The sequence below is a fragment of the Talpa occidentalis genome, unplaced genomic scaffold, assembly GCF_014898055.3.
Source record: "Talpa occidentalis isolate TD23 unplaced genomic scaffold, MPIMG_talOcc4v2.1 talOcc4.6, whole genome shotgun sequence".
Taxonomy (NCBI): domain Eukaryota; kingdom Metazoa; phylum Chordata; class Mammalia; order Eulipotyphla; family Talpidae; genus Talpa; species Talpa occidentalis.
Window position 1 is genome coordinate 123,935,573 of NW_023604972.1, and position 17,821 is coordinate 123,953,393.

Genomic DNA, 17,821 nt, shown 5'->3' on the forward strand with positions numbered 1-17,821 from the left:
ACCCACTGTTATCTCCATTGTGCAGATGAAGACACTCAGCAAGTAGGTGGTAGATAGAGACGGCTTACTTTGTGTTCTTACACGATGCCACACTGCCTCTTACGTGGGAATGAAGTGGGAAAGGAAATGATTCACAAAGTGATCAGTGAATGCCCACCTCAAACAAGAGCAAAGCAAGGTTCACGGAAAGGGCGCAGAGAAACCTATGAAGCCTGCCAGAGCCTATCACTGCCACCTAGTAAATATATCTGGAATCCATCTTCCTCTCTCTTCTTCTTTCCCTCTTTGCCCTGTGAATTTTGAGTAGCCACTGGACCTCAGAATAAGGGGCTCAAAAGGGAAGCCTTCTGTTACCAGCTTCATGCAGTCCTATGTAGCTCTCCAGAGAACTTGTCACAACTGCAGTTTCACATTGTTTATGTAACTAAGTCGATCTCCTCCTCAAGCTATGAAGTCTTTGCAGATAGGTCTTTTGTCCGTTTTTCTGGTCTACCACATAGCCCCAGTATCCAATATAAGCCTTGCACACAGTAAGTGCTCAAAAGACTTCATCAAATAACTAATAACGACTTAAAGTTGTGAGAGGTTTCCAAAAATACTCCAGCAGGAATCAGAGAAACTTATGGGTTATTAAGAAAGGAAACCTGGGGCCTCCCCAGTGGCGCAAGGGGTTGGGACGTAACCTATGAAGCTGGCACCAGCCACTGCAGCACGAGTTTGATCCCCAGCCAGGGAGCAACCCACATGGCACAGCGGACCTATCCTAATTCGCCTGCTGCTCCCCTCAGCAGTGTGTTTTGGTCGGTCTGCCTGTTCTATTCCTCACTCTGTCTCTGGTGAATCCTCTCGCCCCCTGCATCTCTGGCCTGTACCCCATGCATAAATAAATAAATCTTTTTTAAAAAAAAGATAGAAAACCTAGGTTGGGGCATTCAATATGGATGACATCACTGAAAGCTCAATCACATTGTAAAATGCTAGAAAAAGAGAGCCTTCCATTAGAAACCAGCATGCATGTGGTGTTAATCCAGAAAGACCAGAAGTGGGGAAGCCTGTCTAGCAGGAGTATAAGAGTGCACCAGCCGTGAGTAGGCCTGGTGTTTCCCACGATCACAGCCAGTTTAGCCAGTGTCCGGGCAGTATGGCAGGTGCCTCTGTACCATCCCCATTCTCTGGGATGGTGGAGCTTCTTACTATGTCACCTCATTTCAGAGAAGGGTCCGGACTCCCCCACTAGCTCTTTGCTTTTTCTTTACCACTAACTTGTAACGGACACTCCCCCTGCTAGTTGCCTATTCAGCAATTGGCCACAGTACCATTTCAAGAGCTATGAAACATGAGATAAAATTTATTACTGACACCAGTTAACTGGCATATTCAATGTGTAGGAAAGAAAAGTGTGGTTCTTTAATAATCAAGGAGGACTGGTTTTACTGGTCACAATGACAGACTTTATCAAACTCCCCAAGATGCCTCAAAACAAATTCATTTGAAAGTCAGGCAAACTTTCAACAAATGTACTTTACCAACCCATGTACTTTACGTAGTACCTCTTGTTATTCTAGTTGAGCTTGGTCAAAACTTGCTCTTACAGCATGAAAGAATGGCCAAGACAGCTAGCACCAGCCGAGGCATGTACAGGTTTCAAATCTAGGGCATCCCAGCAGTCCGGATCAATGGAAACAACCGCATAAACATATGAAGAGTAAGGTCAGGACTGGGGTTGTCTGCCTGTTCATTTCTTATTTCCACATATAGCCTCAATGTTATGCTACCTTTCTGTGTGTTTCAGATTTAAAAAAAGATAAGGGCATGAATAACAGAGTCATCCAGTTTCTGCAAGTTTTACTCCACAGATCAAAAGAAGCTACATCAGTTCCTGCTCCCACCGTGAGGATCAACAATTCCCAGGACCCAAATCTGCCACTGTCCACACAGCAGCTGAGGTCCAGTGGCTACTCAAAATTCACTGGGCAAAGAGGGAGAGAAGAAAAGAGAGGAAGATGGATTCCAGATATATTTACTAGGTGGCAGTGATAGGCTCTGGCAGGCTTCATAGGTTTCTCTGCGCCCTTTCTGTGAACCTTGCTTTGCTCTTGTTTGAGGTGGGTATTCACTGATCACTTTGTGAATCATTTCCTTTCCCACTTCATTCCCACGTAAGAGGCAGTGTGGCATCGTGTAAGAACAAAAAGTAAGCCGTCTCTATCCACCACCTGCTTGCTGAGTGTCTTCATCTGCACAATGGAGATAATAGTGGGTGTAATAACCCTGCTTCCGAGGCTGGCTGTGAGGATTCAGTGAGTTAGCAAGTGTAAAACTCTTTTAGTTCTGTCTGACACACAAGACTCCTGAAAATGTTTGTTATCCCTCTTTCCATCTCAGCCTCAGTAAAGACTGACCATTAAAAGTACCCACTTCTTGGGCCTCCCTGGTGGCGCAAGGGGTTAAGCTCCGCACTGTGAAGCAATCTGCAGCCTCTGCAGCATGAGTTCGATCCCCGGCCGGCCAGGGAACAACCCACATGGCACAGCAGACCTGTGCTGCCTCGCCCACTGCTCTCCTCAGCAGTGTATTTCCCCTCAGCAGTCAGTCTGCCTGTTCTGCTCCCCACTCTGTCTCTGGTGAATCCTGTCACCCTCCTGCATCTCTGTCCAGTACCCTGGCTCTTATATGCATAAATAAATATAAAAAAGTACCCACTTTTCACAGATTGGACATTTGTGATTTCTGCATTTCATGAGCGACTCCTGAGTCGTGACATACTAATCTGTAATGTCGCTAAAGAAGAGGTTACACTTAGCTCATCCAATTGTAAAGGTCAAATTGGATCTCCTTAAATCATTGATCTGAAGATAATACCCCATGAAGACATCAGCTTTTACACATTCAGAGCCCAGTGTGATCAGGAGTAGGGTGTACCTGTGGGGACTGCATCATATCCTATAACCCCTTCAAGATCCAGCTTGACACATCCAGATGTGGGCTATTCTGAGCTCTTACTGGTAACCACTTCCCCTCTCTTCCATTCCCCCCCCCCCATCAGCAAGCAATGATGGGTGGTGCAACTCTTTCCTCTTTCTGAAAAACACTGAAATGCTACCTCCATAGTTCTTAGTTCTCCCTTGTTTTTCTCGTGGAGTTTGAGAAGCTATTGTAAAACGCAGGTTGAAGGAGCTATGGGACACAGCCATTAGTAATCTCCAGTCTGTCCCCACCACGCAAGCAGATGCCTTCTGAAAACCAAATGAGAAAAAATTCAATTAAAGTGATTTTTTTTTTGAAGATTTATTTATTTTATTTATACAAGCACTGGGTACAGTCAGAAGCGCGGGAGGGTGAGAGAATTCACCAGAGTCAGAGCAGGGAGCAGAGCAGGCAGAAGGACGAGGTACACTGCTGAGGGGAGCAGCGGGCGGCAGGAGAGGTCTGCGTGCCATGTGGGACCCTTCTCCGGTGGCCGGGGATTGAACTGGCTCTGCAGAGGCTGCGGGCAGCTTCGCAACCCAGCGCTCAACTGCTGCGCCACCGGGGAGGCCCGTTTTTTTTTTTTTTTTGAGGGAATGGTTTCCTTCTTTGTATCCCCTGATTTCTGAGAATCTTCTAGGTTATCCTCTTCTCAGGATTGTTGTATATTTTGATTGGGGGTGGGGATGGAGTTGATGGTTATGGTGGTACTTACTTTTTTCCTGAGTCAATTACCTGTGAGAATTATGATAATGTATATTTATAATTTTTTTGAAATGTTTACCAAGGAAGGGCTAGCTATTAGTGCTAATTGTATACATTGTGGTTCTTTGAATTCCAGTACTTAGTTTAGGTTTTTTATTTCAATTTGTTAACCAACTTTCAGTGCCTTAATGTACTTTCAGTAAAACCAGCAGTTGAGAAAGCTTCCCTTTTGTGCTGTGTGTCTGAGCAGTCCCTTCCCGGGATATGGTGTTCTCCTAAGAAACTCATTTATTTGGTCTTGTAGTAGGTTCAAGGTACTTTTACTGCAGAAGACACAAAATGGTGATACCTAAGTCATTGTGGGCTTCTGGAAATCAAATCCTATTAGAAAAATGCTGTTTTTTTCCATGACTTCAGGTGGTCTTGTGTGGTCAAAGTCTTATGGAATAAGAACCAACTTAGGTATTAATTGCAGGGGTTTCTGAACCTCAGGAAAAAAAGAATTAAGAAGCCTCTTGAATAGTTAATTTAACTTAATGTGGGAAACAGAGCTGAGGGAAAAGTAGAAAATACTGTACTCATGTAAGAGAATCTTGAATAATTGCAACTCTAAAGTGGTATATTGAATTATTTGTTTACTCATTAAAGGAAAGGAGAAGAAAATGAAAGAAAAACAATCAAGAAACACAGATACTGCCATATCCAACCCTTATAACAGCTTCCACTTACTGAGTACGTGTGCCAAAGTAGACACACATCTCTCCAGTCCATTTATTGGGTAGTATCATTCAGTTTACAGGAGGAACCTGAAACTCAGTCAACTTAAATGACTTGCCCAAGGTCATGTCTGAAGGTCCCAGAGCAGGATTTGCATTGGGATACCATGTCCGTATTATTTTTATTTTCATTACATGTACAGAGAGAAGTTTGGAGAAACACGGGAAAAGACAAACCTTAAATCATTAGCACTATGCTGTGTTAAAAATACAACTTTCAGTTAAACAGTAAATTTTATTCATAGATACACATGAATTCCCACTTAATATGTGATACAAATACAATTTCTCCCTCAGATTTTCTATTTTAGCAGAGAAAACAAAGTATGACATACACATTTAAGAGACATAGAGTGATTTTGAGGAAATAAAATGTCTGTTTTCTGCCCTTTTAGCACTTTGATGCCAAGTGCAATCAGAAGGAATTGTGTTTTGGAACCTTCAGGGAGGTTCTCTGTTGGAATTTGCCTCTCTGGCTCCATGAAATGAAGTAACAATTAGAGTTTTTGATTCAAAGCCCTTATAAGCATTGAAGGGTCAAGGGTTGATGTGAACATTTATAAGCATTTTGGCCTCTGAGAGCTTCATTGTAGAATTCCCCCTTTTTTCCAAGGTTACTTGTGTTCTGGCAGGACCTTCCCTTTTTCTGCCTTTTCTGAGGCGCCGGAGGGCCATCTCACTTTTGAGAAAATGTGTGTTCTGAATGTTAATTTGGTAAGAAATGAGCGAATTTAGTTTTTCGTATCCAGTGGCATGAAAACAGTCAAGCTGCTTTCAAGCCTTCGAGCAGATTCTCGGGAGTGTTAGCTGCCTTTAGCTTTCACATGCTGTTGTCCTCTGTGTGGCAAGTCCTTGTATGGTGAAGCGCAGTTCTCTTCAAGGAATTTGCCTAATTTGTTCTAATCATTTTGGTAGTAGGCACCTGGAGGGATAGTTTGTTAGAACTAGCACTCAGCAGCAAAGCTCGTGGGCTCTGGAGTTCATTGAGGTTTAGACTGAACTCTTGGTTAGCAACTTACATCCTGTAAAAGGAAAGTAACTCAGCCTCTTTAAGCCTTGATTTCTTCATCTGTAAAATGGGCAATACACACCTACTAGAGTTGTGAGGATTAATGAGATACTGATGAAGAAAGCTTACCTGGCACATTGTAGAAGCTGACGAAGTGTCATTACAAGTGTGCAGTTGAAGTGGAAGCTGAGACTGACAGCTTGTGGAGGGCTTTGATCTCTGTGCACAAACTTGAACACATCTGTGTCCACTGCTTCGAAGTCTTTTTGACTTTATGATTTTTCAGCAGTGTTCCAAATAAGTGCGGTTGCTGTGTGTTCTGTGGATGAATAACATCTTGTTATAACGCGCTTAGTGGCCACTGAGGCTGGGGTTCACATGCATTCGGTGACTAGGTTGCTCTTTCTTAGCGGCTGGCTTTTCACCACACTGTCCAGCTTACTGTGTTGGTCTGACCTCTCCTTTCCCTGGGAGCAGTGCTGAAGGAAGTCTGATGAGCAGCGGCAATTTCGTAGAAAGCTGAGCACTGTTAGGAATCTTGGTGGTTTTTCTGTCCGTTCCCTACAGTGTTGAAATTTACCACATATTTCATAAAATATGTGGCTCCTCAATGACTTAGCCACTTTGTGGGTTTTCCCTTTTATCAGATAAAATTTTGATCAGCAACTTGTTGCCAATAACAAAATGTATTTAACCTTATCTTTGGGCAGGAGAAGAATTAGTACTTTTTTTTTTATTTTAACATTTATCATTTTAAAGCATTTTTAAGACAATATTTGCTTCCCCCCACCCCCTCAGATTGAGTCCCCATAGAATTTCCTTCCCCAAGGCACCTGTGCACCATCACCACAGTCCCCTGTACTATTTACAATAGGTAAAACCTGGAAACAACCCAAATGCCCAAAAATAGATGACTGGATCAAGAAGATGTGGTATATATACACAATGGAATATTATTCAGCAATCAAAAAAGATAAACTCATGCCATTTGCAGCAACGTGGATGGAGCTAGAAGGAATTATGCTCAGCAAAAGAATTAATACTTTAAAAATGAAAATCGTGTACTTAGCTTTTGGGACGTTTGTCAAAGATGAGAGTAGGGAAAGGTCTGCAGCCTTTACCGTTTTTCTTCCAGAAGGGGCTTGCGTAGGTTGATACTCATATTTCTGCCAATGATACTCATATTTCTGGAATGGCTCTTCATGGGTCTTCCTTTACAGTTTCCAGATAGGGAAAAGTCCTCCTTTGAGGGCACATGTATTTGGCTCATTTCCATGTCTCGAATTTGACCTTGCACAGGTGTGCTGTGGAGCTCTCTCAGACTGGCAGTCATCTCGTTCCATTCTTTTAGATGGGACCCTGAGGCCAGGACAGTTGCTGATAGCAAGATCTACTTGATAGCTCTGTAGGCTGGAAGACACCCAGGTGCCTGATTTAGTCCTGTCCTTTTCCTGAAAGATGTTTATCGGGGGTAGTAAATACTCTGTGCTAAATTTACTCCCCTGCTTAAAATCCTTCAGTTGCTCTGCATTGGCCACAGGATAAAGCTCAAACTCCTTAATATGATTCCTTTAAACTGATGCTTGCCATATCGCACATCTCGTAGAATTACTTGCCTCTGTTCTTACAGCATCTTCTCTTTTCTCCCCTTCTCCCGCTTGTCCGTCTGCTGGACTGCTGCACACCCTCACTAGCGCTCCCCCAGAAGGAGTAGTCTACCCTCCCTTCTCCTCCCTCTGTTGCTCTCCGTGCAGTTACCAGTGTCCTCCTTTTGTGCTCCTCTATGCCCAAGCCAGCCCCTTTGTAATAGCATCTGACTGTTGTTGTGATTGTGTAAATGTGTTGGTGTTGTCTCTTCTCCCACTGCTCCTTGTGCTCCTTTTTACCTTGTACTTGGTAAAGATTCATCTGAGGGCCTCCCTGGTTGCTCAGGGGGTTGAGCGCTGCACTGTGAGGCAATCTGCAGCCTCTGCAGCGTGAGTTCAATCCCTGGCCAGCTGGAGATTGCTTCCCACATGGCGCAGCAGATCTCTCCTGTCTCACCCATTGCTCCCCTCAGCAGTGTGTTTCGGTCAGTCTACCTGTTCTGCTCCCCACTCTGTCTCTGGTGGATCCTCTCACCCCCCGCATCTCTGGCCTGTACCCCAGCTCTTGTGTGCATAAATAAATAAGTCTTTAAAAAAAAGAAGTTTCATTTGAATGATCTTTATCTATCTCTTTTAAGTCTCCTCCATTTCCATACACAAATGTTAACTACCTTTGGAAGCCTAGTATCAGCCTCTGCTTCTAAAAAAAAAAGACATATGTACACACACGCACACACCATACATGATTCAGTTGGAAATGACAAGGAAGAATGATATGGGAACTTTTCTTTTTTCCTGTATTTTCTCTTGTTTCTGCTTTAGCTGGTGAGGGGGTGGGAATGGAGGTCAATGTAAGGAATGTGGTGGGAGCAGCCAAGGAAAGCCATGAATGAGGGGTTTTAGCAGCTGAATAATGGCAAAACCCTATGAGGCATACTAACTCCACTGAAACTCCCCAAAGTGAGTCAGTACATGCTGGATCTGGCATTTGACGCTTTCCTGCCAGTCTTCCTTGTGAAGTGGTAGTTCTGCCGTTGGCTCCTAATCTTCTGACCCTGGATATATTATTACATATTGACATGTCGCCTCAATTGACCCTTGCATCTCTGGTTTCTGTGTTGTTAATTTTTTTTTTTAAAGATTTATTTATACAAGCACTGGGTACAGTCAGAAGCGTGGGAGGGTGAGAGAATTCACCAGAGCCAGAGTGGGGAGCAGAGCAGGCAGAAGGACCGAAGTACACTGCTGAGGGGAGCAGCGGGCAGCAGGAGAGGTCTGTGCGCCATGTGGGACCCTCCCCTGGTGGCCAGGGAGTAGCCGAGGATAGAACCAGCGCTGCAAAGGCTGTGGGCAGCTTCACAACCCAGCACTCAACCGCTGCGCCACTGGGGAGGCCCTGTGTTGTTAATTTTTTAAAAAAGATTCATTATTTATGCATAGAAGAGCTGGGGTACAGGCCAGAGGTGTGGGGGGTAAGAAGATCCACCAGAGACAGAGCGGGGAACAGAACATGCAGACTGACTGAAATATACTGCTGAGGGGAGCAGCGGGCGAGACAGGAGAGGTCTGCTGTGCCATGTGAGTTTCACCTCGGCCGGCTGGGATCGAACCCATGCTGCAGAGTCTGTGGACAGCCTCACAGTGCAGCGCTCAACCACCTGTGCCACCAGGGAGGCCCACTGTGTTGTTAATTCTGTAGACCTAAGTCAGTCATACCCTTCGTGATGACCAGCAGAAGTCCACTGTAACTAAAAATTGCTAACCAAGGGGATTTACTATAAAGACAGAGGTGTGACCCATGAAACTGCAGGCCATGAATTAGACTTCATAAAAGCCTGGAAAGCATTGAGGGTCCAGACCATTACTGTCTGTGTGTTTGGGGGTTGGTTTTTCTTTCCACAGATCCTCTTCTTGGGTCTCCTTCTCGACAAAACCACAGCTTTCTCAGCTTCCCCATGTGTGTGGGAAGTCTGAGTTTAAGAAGCCAGTTTGATTAGCTGTTCCTAGACCTTCACCTGAATTAATAGGGGAGGTTAAATGATTAACTCTTTGTGGACTCCTGTATGTTTCTCCAGTCAGCAACTCAGGGAGCAGGGTTCACTCCAGGAGGATGAGGGATAAAGAGCACATGTCTGGGGATAGGAAGTTTTTGGTAGGACAGACTCCTACAAGGTGTCTCCTGATTGTTTTGTTTATGAACTGTAAAAGAAGAATTCCACTGACCACTGCAAAGGATTGATGTGTTGTAGGTAGTTTGGATAGTATACGTTTTTTGTCAGCAGATAACGTCAGCAGAAGTAACAATAGGGCAGTCTCCACTCTGGCTTTTGAGCACTAGTCAAAATGATGCTAGAGTGTTCTAACAGCTGATTAAATTTAATGAATAGCTTTGCTCTCTCCTCAGAGAAAGATGACATACCTGTCAAAAATAATTGTGCTTTAGCTCTTTGCCAGTGATAGATGATGAGAACTCTCGATGCGAATTTCTAAATTACCAAAACACTCATGGCACTCATGCAAGAGCAGCCCCTCATGTGTAACCTGGAGCACTGCATCAGTCATCTGGGGAGCTTTTTACAAGGCCAGAGGCCCAGCTTATCCCCTGCCCTCTCAGGCCTGTGGTAGGACCTGAGAGTTTGTAGAGGTAACAGCCACCCCAGGTGAACTGACACTTCTGGAGTTTGAGAAACATGTCTCATAAACTCCGTTTATTATCATCTCCTGGGATGGAAATTGCAGTCATCTCCAAAATAGACCACGCTCCCAGTGACCTCCCTGCAAAAGCCAGGGCTTTTTCCTTCCACTTCAGCATGGGTTGTACCCATCCTTTTTCTGCTTCAGTTGTACCCAAGTTTCTTCTAATAACAAATTTCAGTCTGAATGAGCACATGCAGAAAACTCATACCTCCCAGAATCTTCTACCAAAAATGAAACAAAATTCTATTTTATTGACAAAACTTTTTGTGTCTTATAGAATTTTCCACAGTGAGGATTTGACTGATTGCTTCCCCATGGTGTTATTTAACATGCTCCTCTGTCCCAGTGTTTCTTATGAATTGGTAGATTACCATAGGAGCTCATGCATGTTGAGCAGATATTTTGGCAAGAAAACTTCATAGCTGGTATGGTAGATTTCATTAGGAGGCTCACCATGCTCTTCTTTATGTTAACCAGCTATTTATAGCCTAGCTTTAATCCATTATTTTGAAGGATTCAACATAGAGGCACTTGAAGATATTTTTATTGAGAAACAGTGACACTGAACCCTGATTCCTTATTGGCAGTGATGTGTCCCACACCACTTCTCATGGTACTGAGCCCGGGGATGCCCTGGAGTAGATGGACCAGTATTGATGCATTCCTCTTTTCCTGTGCTGACCTTCAAGTCCTTTGCTGATGTCCATTTTCTCTCAAGATCACATAATAATCTTTTGCTTTTGAGCCTGGAGGCTCACTAGAGGAAGAGGGGATTCATTCTGTGGAATGTTTTTGCTCTCTTTCCCACCTGAGCTGCCTGACTTTGCTGTATGGCATTTGTACTTTTAAATAGAGAGTACCGGGCCTCCCCTGGTGGCGCAGGCGGTTGAGCGCCGCGCTGTGGAGCTGTCTGCAACCTCTGCAGCACCGGTTCTATCCCCGCCAGCTGGCGAGTGTCCCACATGTGGGGCAGACCTCTCCTGTCTCGCCCGCTGCTCCCCTCAGCAGTGTACTTCATCAGTCTGCCTGTTCTGTTCCCTGCTCTGTCTCTGGTGAATCCTCTCACCCTCCCGTGCATCTGGCCTGTACCCTGGTTCTTGTATAAATAAATAAACAAATAGATAGATAGATAGATAGATAGATAGATAGATAGATAGATAGATAGATAGACAGACAGACAGAACCCATCCCTGCCCCTCCTCCTGGGACACCTGATAGTGACTGGTCTTAAATCATTATTTAATACGTTGAACTAGTCTGTTGTAATTTTTCTATCTTCATTTAGTTAAAAATACTTCTAAAAAAGTAAGTAGCTTGTCAAAAGTTCTTCATGGTTTATGGTGTCTTAATGTTTATTCTGAAAACATGACTTCATTTTAATGAGGAAAAAAATTCCCCTTGCTCTTCTCTTTCAGGAAATTCACACAAATGAAAAGGAAGTAGCAGAGAAGGAAGTAACTCTTCACTTGTTGCCAGGTAATAGTCATGTCATCCTCATACCTGACGTCCAGCTCAAAGACAGTGACCAATTATATTATCCCTGGTATCTCGAGATATAAATTCCTTTGTTTTTTTCCAGATGGCATGTAACAATAATAAGTTGAACAAAACTATCAAGATCATTAGTTCAGTAACAAGAATTACAACATCTACAAAGAATTTTTCTTCTTCCACCCTCCTCTAAGTAAACCTGGGAAATTCTCACCGCTTTCACAAGCAATTGGGGCCTATTTCAGGTAGCCTTATGTGGCCCTGTCCAGTATTCTGTTCCCTAGTCAGGGAAGGCCCTGTGACCACAGAGCCCACACACTCCCTGTTGCACAAATGTAGATGCCTTTAACTCTGCAGCTGCTTCTCTGGGATGCAGCAGGAGTGGCTTCACCTGTTGTCGCTGCTTGTGCACATGAACATCAGTGCCAGGCATGCTGTGGCTTACCCTTTCTCCATGGCTGCCAGGGCTCAGCTCTGGTCATTAACCAGGAACCTGGATTAATGAAGTCTTTGAATTGGAAGAGAGTGACTTTATTATAGTGTAAGTCAAATTTTGATCTTTTCTAAAAATTAAATTTTTATTGAAGTAACATTCCATTATAATATTTTATGTCAGCTGTGCATCACTGAGAATCATCATGTGCTATATTAGATTAGGGTCATCAATAAAAGTCCAGTTCTACCTGCCACCATACCATTGTCGTCTTCGTGCTGATTTGCCTCCTTCCCCCCTGCCTTTGGGATCCACTCATTGGTTTTATAGTCCAAAATTTTTATTTTATTTAGTTCAAAGTGTGATTATTTCTGATTTCAGAAACCAACTATTTGATAGTATATCTTTTCCATAGGTGGGATATCTTGAGAACTTTGCTTTCAGTTCTTCTTCCACTTTCTTTTTTCTAATCCCAAAAGCTTTTTTCCATAACTTTTTAAAAATATATTTCCCCAAAGCACAAGAACCTTTGTGCTGGTACTTTTATTTTTATTCCTGTTTATTGGGAGGATGTGAATATGTGCAAGTTTCTGATCAAACTTTTTTGGTAAATATGTTGTAATCTATAAAACTTTTTTCAGTTCTTAAGTATCAAAGTATCATTATTTTTCTAATAATGATTAAATCCATATAGCCTATTATCTTTCCTTTTCTTGGGTTATAGATTTTAAAATTAACTTTTATATTTAGCTGAATCTTACACATTCTCTCATCCCCTAGATTATCTCACAGTCTCTTCTCTGTGTATAGCTATGAGCTCACAGCTAATTTCTCTGAGCCCCAGTTTCCTAGATTGGATTAAGACCTTTTCCAGCTCCTGCCCCTCATGATTCAAGCCTGTTTGCACACACAGGTGAGAACTGCCATGCAGCATGTCATGCATGCAGAACCTCACCTGGATGTCGGATAAGCCACTGCACGTCTTTGCGTGACCACAGGACAACACGGATATCTGCCTGATCTAGGGGAGAGACTATGAAAAGTCAGGAGTCGAGAGCACAGGAAGCCTTGCTCATATGTCCTCCACCTTGGACTTAGCTGAAGCACATTTTCTGGGACAATTTAAAACCCCATGAGACTCTGACTTCATTGTTTTCTTCAAGCTGCATGGCTCTCCAGAGGCTGAATGACTGAGCCATCTTCCAGGGTTTCCTTAGTAATTAACCCATTGGCAGATGGACCAAAAAACCATGATATGTGTCCCCAGTAGTCTTAGTGCCTGGAACCTTTATTTGTTTTCATATTGAAAGTTATACTAAGTGAATTTTGAGGCAGAATATAAATTTAAAGACAGTGAAGAACTATCTTAGAGATTCTGAAAGGATTATGGCTTGCTGCTGGAGTAAGAGAAAATTGCTTTTCTTTTTTGTTGCAAAGTATTTACACTTAGCTTTTCATTTCCCCTGCATCTTTTTACTTGTCCTCACCCAGACACCCAGTCCTCACGAACTTTTCTCCTTCCAGGCAGCAGAGTGCTTTTCTACCCTGTAGTCCTCTTCTTTTTGACTGTGAAGAGAAGTGCTGTCTCTCCCCCCAGGAAATACAGCTTCTCATGTAGGCTGGGCGCCTGCAGATAGAGCAGGAAAGGTGACACAGTGAGAGGAAATACTCTCCCCTAAAAAAGAGAGGAAACAGTTTTTTTCCCACAAACCTCTGACCTCCCTTTTCCTCCCATCCTTGTCTGTGGAGCCAGAATGAGTGTTGTCATGCAGTAGAAGGTCATGCGGTGCAGCCTGAGTGTCTGAGGAAGTTGCCTGAAAACCCTGTGGCCAGGGAGACACCCCTGCCCTCTTAGCCATTCCAGACTGAGATAGGGCCCTTCCCTGCAGCAGACTTGAGTCCTTGTTCTGTAGCACAAGGGCGGGCCTTTCTGTGAGGTGTCATTTGGCTCGGATTCATAGAAACACTGAGCTCCATGCTGGCAAGTGTAGCTGAGATCGCCACCTATTTGGAAACTTCTGTTAGTCACAGTGAGAAGATAGAGAACTGTCATGTGTGAAAGTATGACCGGGCTATTTTGATTTCACTCTTCAGTGTTCCCCATGCTGCTGCATCTTCTTCCCTGTTTTGCAGCACTCACACTGCTGAAACTGAAGTTCTGAAGCACAGCCCAGTGGGGGGTGTGTGTCTGTGTGTGTGTGTTTGTGTGTGTGTGTCTTGACGCAACTGGAGCCAAGGCAGCCTTGACTGTTTGTACACTGTATGTCCCCCAAGGACTCTAAGGAGGACTTATTTTGATCTCCATCAGGTGAACAGCTGCTTTGTGAAGCCAGCACAGTACTGAAGTGTGTCCAGGAAGATTCCTGTCAGCGTGGCATCTATGGGAAACTGGTCTGCACAAACTTTAAGATTGCTTTCCTGGGCAATGACGAAACTGCGTTGGACAGTGATGTATGTAGGAGCTGGATTGGCTGGATTGGCAGGGCAACTGTGGCCCATATTTTTCAGCTTCTCAGTGACTCCATCACCCATAACACACACAAACACGGAGGACAGTCCTTTCACCCCGGTCTACTCTCTGCCCTCCTTCTTGTGGTCGAACTGTTCTAAATCCCCCCATGGGGGCCTCCTGTCTCACTGGCTTGTGCTAGATTTTCTAGGTTGACACCATCACCTTTTTCTTATTCTCTTCTATATTTCAGCGCAGTATGTATCACTCTTTGGGAATAACATCTCCCCAAATTTACTAGTTCCCCATGTTTTCTGAGACTGAACTCTTCCTTAAGTCCAGGAGCAGAGTTCAGGTACGAAGCTGATGCTGAATGCAGCACTTGGATTGGAATTTTACTTTATGTTTGTTTGTTGCGCACAAAGTAGTCCTGTTCCTGTCAGACTCATCCCTACCTGTGAAGAATGAGCAGTGGTGTAAGGAGAGAACTGCCTTCACCGCTCGAGAGTACTGCATGTTCAGGAAAACCCACCCTCACATCTTACCCAGCAGCTCTGGGCACTCAGAGTGTGGTCTGTGCTGCTTGCTTCCTAGTCCCACACAAAGGCAGCATTGACAAAAACTTGAATCACCTGGGATTTCTAAAGCCGGTTTCATGTTGCTGTGTCACTCACCTATTTGCATCTGTGTGGAGCACCATTAACCTGCTTGCCACTTGCCCCTTATCTCTCAGAGGGACTGTGCGTGGCGGCCTCGTGGGTTTGCCTGGCAGGGCCGAGGAATGGCACGCCATGCTGGATTTGAAAAAAACAGAGTGCTCACCAGCCTTTTTCACAAGCACTTAGTCACTTTATTGTCCCGTTCCGAGGGATGTATCTCTTACTGTGTGAATGGAGAATGGTGATTTGCCCTGCCTGCAAATGCCTAACACGCAGAGAAAGGACTCACGGTTGCTTCCTTTTGAATCTTTTAGGAAACCCAATTTAAGAATAAGGTTATAGGAGAGAATGACATTACACTCCATTGTGTTGACCAGATTTATGGAGGTAAGTATCTGTTTTCCCTTGGGAGAGTTGCCACCCTTTGAAAGTGTAGCGATAGTGATATTATTTTTGTGATCTTTTATAGTTTACTACAATTTCTTCACCTATTTGTCCTGTTTAAGTCACTTTTACTGATGAGAGAATTGAGGTGCGAAGTAACTTGTTTTGGGGGTTACTTAGCTGGTGGAACTCGGACTTGAACTTGGAATCTGTTTTTCTATTACTCCACGATGTCATCATATATTAGATTTTTGACTACGCTTTTTGCTATCAATGTTAGTTGTGCAGGTTTTCCCTTAGAGGCTAATCTGATGAAGCCTTGGACTGTGCTTGATGTCTGTTCTGCTGACTAAACAAACCTCTTTTGCTGGGCCTCTCTCAACCTCTCTGTTTTTTGTCATCAGGGCATTTTCAGAAACCATTCAGCAGCCACTTACATGCCTAAAACCAGTGGGTGCTGCTTGGGTTCAAATTCTGGCACATGGAAGGGGAGTTGTCAGGAGGCATCTGAGCCATAAATCCAGGGGTTACTATCCTAAAGACATGTCTCCAGTAATTTTATAGTCTTTTGAATTATAATCTCCATCTTTTATTTTTATTTTTTTAAAGATTTATTTATGCATGCATGCAAGAGCTGGGGTACAGGCCAGAGGTATGGGGGGGAGGTGAGAGGACTCATCAGAGACAGAGTGGGGAACAGAATAGGCAGATTGACTGAAGTACACTGCTGAGGGGAGCAGCGGGCGAGTCAGGAGAGATCTGTGGGTTGCTCCCTGGCCAGCTGGGGATCGAACTCATGCTGCAGAGGTTGCGGACAGCTTCATAGGTTGCGTCTTAATCCCTTAATCTCCATCTTTTATAATCTTAGTTTTTGGAGCTGGGTTTTCTGCAAGTCATCTGAGTCAGTTCTGATAGTGGCCAGTCTGTCTTAGTCTTGTGCTTTCTCCAGAGTAATAGAGAACCTTAAAAGTTCTTAGAAAGTTAGGGCCTTTACCAAGTGGAACTGGGCCCCTGCTGACAGTTACTTAGAATGTAGTACATTCCTCTCACTTTTAAGAGGTGTTTTTAGGAGGTAATCATCTACCTTGTTTCTTTAGAATTAACTTTTGTTTATTTGTTGCCTTGTATTTTCCCTTCCTGATTTTATCCTTGATGTATAGTGTTTGATGAGAAAAAAAAAGCACTCTCTGGACAACTGAAGAAATACCCTGAGAAATTGATCATCCATTGCAAAGACCTCCGTGTATTCCACTTTTGTCTGAGGTTCACAAAAGAAGAAGAAGTCAAAAGGGTAACTAGTTGCATGTTTTTAGGCTTTAATTCCCATTAGGTTTTCCCTACTAACTCTAGTTTTTGCTTATATTGTACAAAGTTGAGTGGAATCTTTCACTCTGTAAAGTTAATTATAATCCCACATGGTTCTATTAGAGTTAAGATATAACTTGGTAAAGCATGAACATGTCTTATTTTGGTGCTTGTTACTGTAATCCTATAATTCATAATGTTTTTACTCCTAGAGCCTCTCAAGGGTAGGAGGAGGCAGCTTGGAAAGGGAAAGGTGGAACAGCTAGAAGCAATCCTCTTCCCTCACCTTTGACAGCTTTTCTAAAAGGCAGTATTAATGCCTTCCAACTACTGGAGTGGAAATGAGTCTCCATTTTGGGGGTAGCAGTTATGTGTGGAAAGATGAGGAGTATACAGGTCACGTGGGCCAAGCCTCGTCACTGAAAGAGCCCCCTGCTTTCAGAGGCCAAGGAAACTCAGTGTTTTTCCCCAGAAAATTGACATGCATGACTGGATGTAACTTCCTAGATTTCTCTTATTAAGATTAATATTATTATTAAGATCATGAAGGTCAAAGTTGCCATCTTGTCAAAAATACCAGGGGAAATCTAGTAAGAGGCCAGTTCCTCTGTTGTCTTTGGCCAGATAATTATCCAGACTTACAAGGAATGCCTTGATTTTCTTTCAGGTAGTGTAAGTAGTTCAGCTGAAATAATAAATATAACTCCAGTATCTAAGCAAGAGCAGAGTGGTATAGGTCTGGAAAATTCACTGAGAAGCCATAAATTTCATTCTGAGTGATGATTTTCGTCATCTATCCAAACATGCTTTTGTTTGGAACTTCAAACAAAAAGTACAATGGTTTGGTTTCCTAATCTTCTACAAACCCCAAAGTCTGCAACAAATGGGATCAGATAACTAAGCATCTTAGTTATTGTCTGAATATGGCACTTCTGTGTGTTTTAGCACCGTTTTTTAGAAACTAGACTATGTTTGAAAAATTCCCTTAGAAATTCAGCTTTCTTAGAAAACCTCACAAAATGGTTAGCATTCAGTTTATTTATCACTGTTATAAGAGATAATGTCATAGATACAGATCTCAACAAGTGTTAGTGTGCTGGCCCTGGGAGCCTGCCAGCTTGATTGATGATGATGTCCATGTTATAATTCTTTTCCAGATTGTGAGTGGCATAATTCATCATACCCAGTCGTCTAAACTGCTTAAACGATTGTTTCTGTTTTCTTATGCAACCGCTGCACAAAATAATACAGGTAAGGTTATACTTCGTGTGTGGGACCCTTTCGGTTCCTACCTGAAACAAGTGTCAGAAAGTGCTTCATGTTTTCTTTCTTCCCCTCCAGCCACTGGTCACCTTTTGCT

General features: G+C 43.4%; 1 protein-coding gene across 1 annotated transcript in view; it reads left to right on the forward strand.

Annotated features, from left to right (window-relative positions):
• The window catches only part of MTMR12 (myotubularin related protein 12), a 61,591-nt gene that overhangs the window by 14,568 nt on the left and 29,202 nt on the right, over positions 1-17,821 (forward strand). Inside the window, exons 2-6 of the mRNA XM_037529051.2 lie at positions 11,156-11,216; positions 13,973-14,115; positions 15,087-15,159; positions 16,317-16,447; positions 17,619-17,712. Of these exons, the coding sequence (XP_037384948.1) occupies positions 11,156-11,216; positions 13,973-14,115; positions 15,087-15,159; positions 16,317-16,447; positions 17,619-17,712 (502 nt within the window). The remainder of the gene's footprint in view (positions 1-11,155; positions 11,217-13,972; positions 14,116-15,086; positions 15,160-16,316; positions 16,448-17,618; positions 17,713-17,821) is intronic.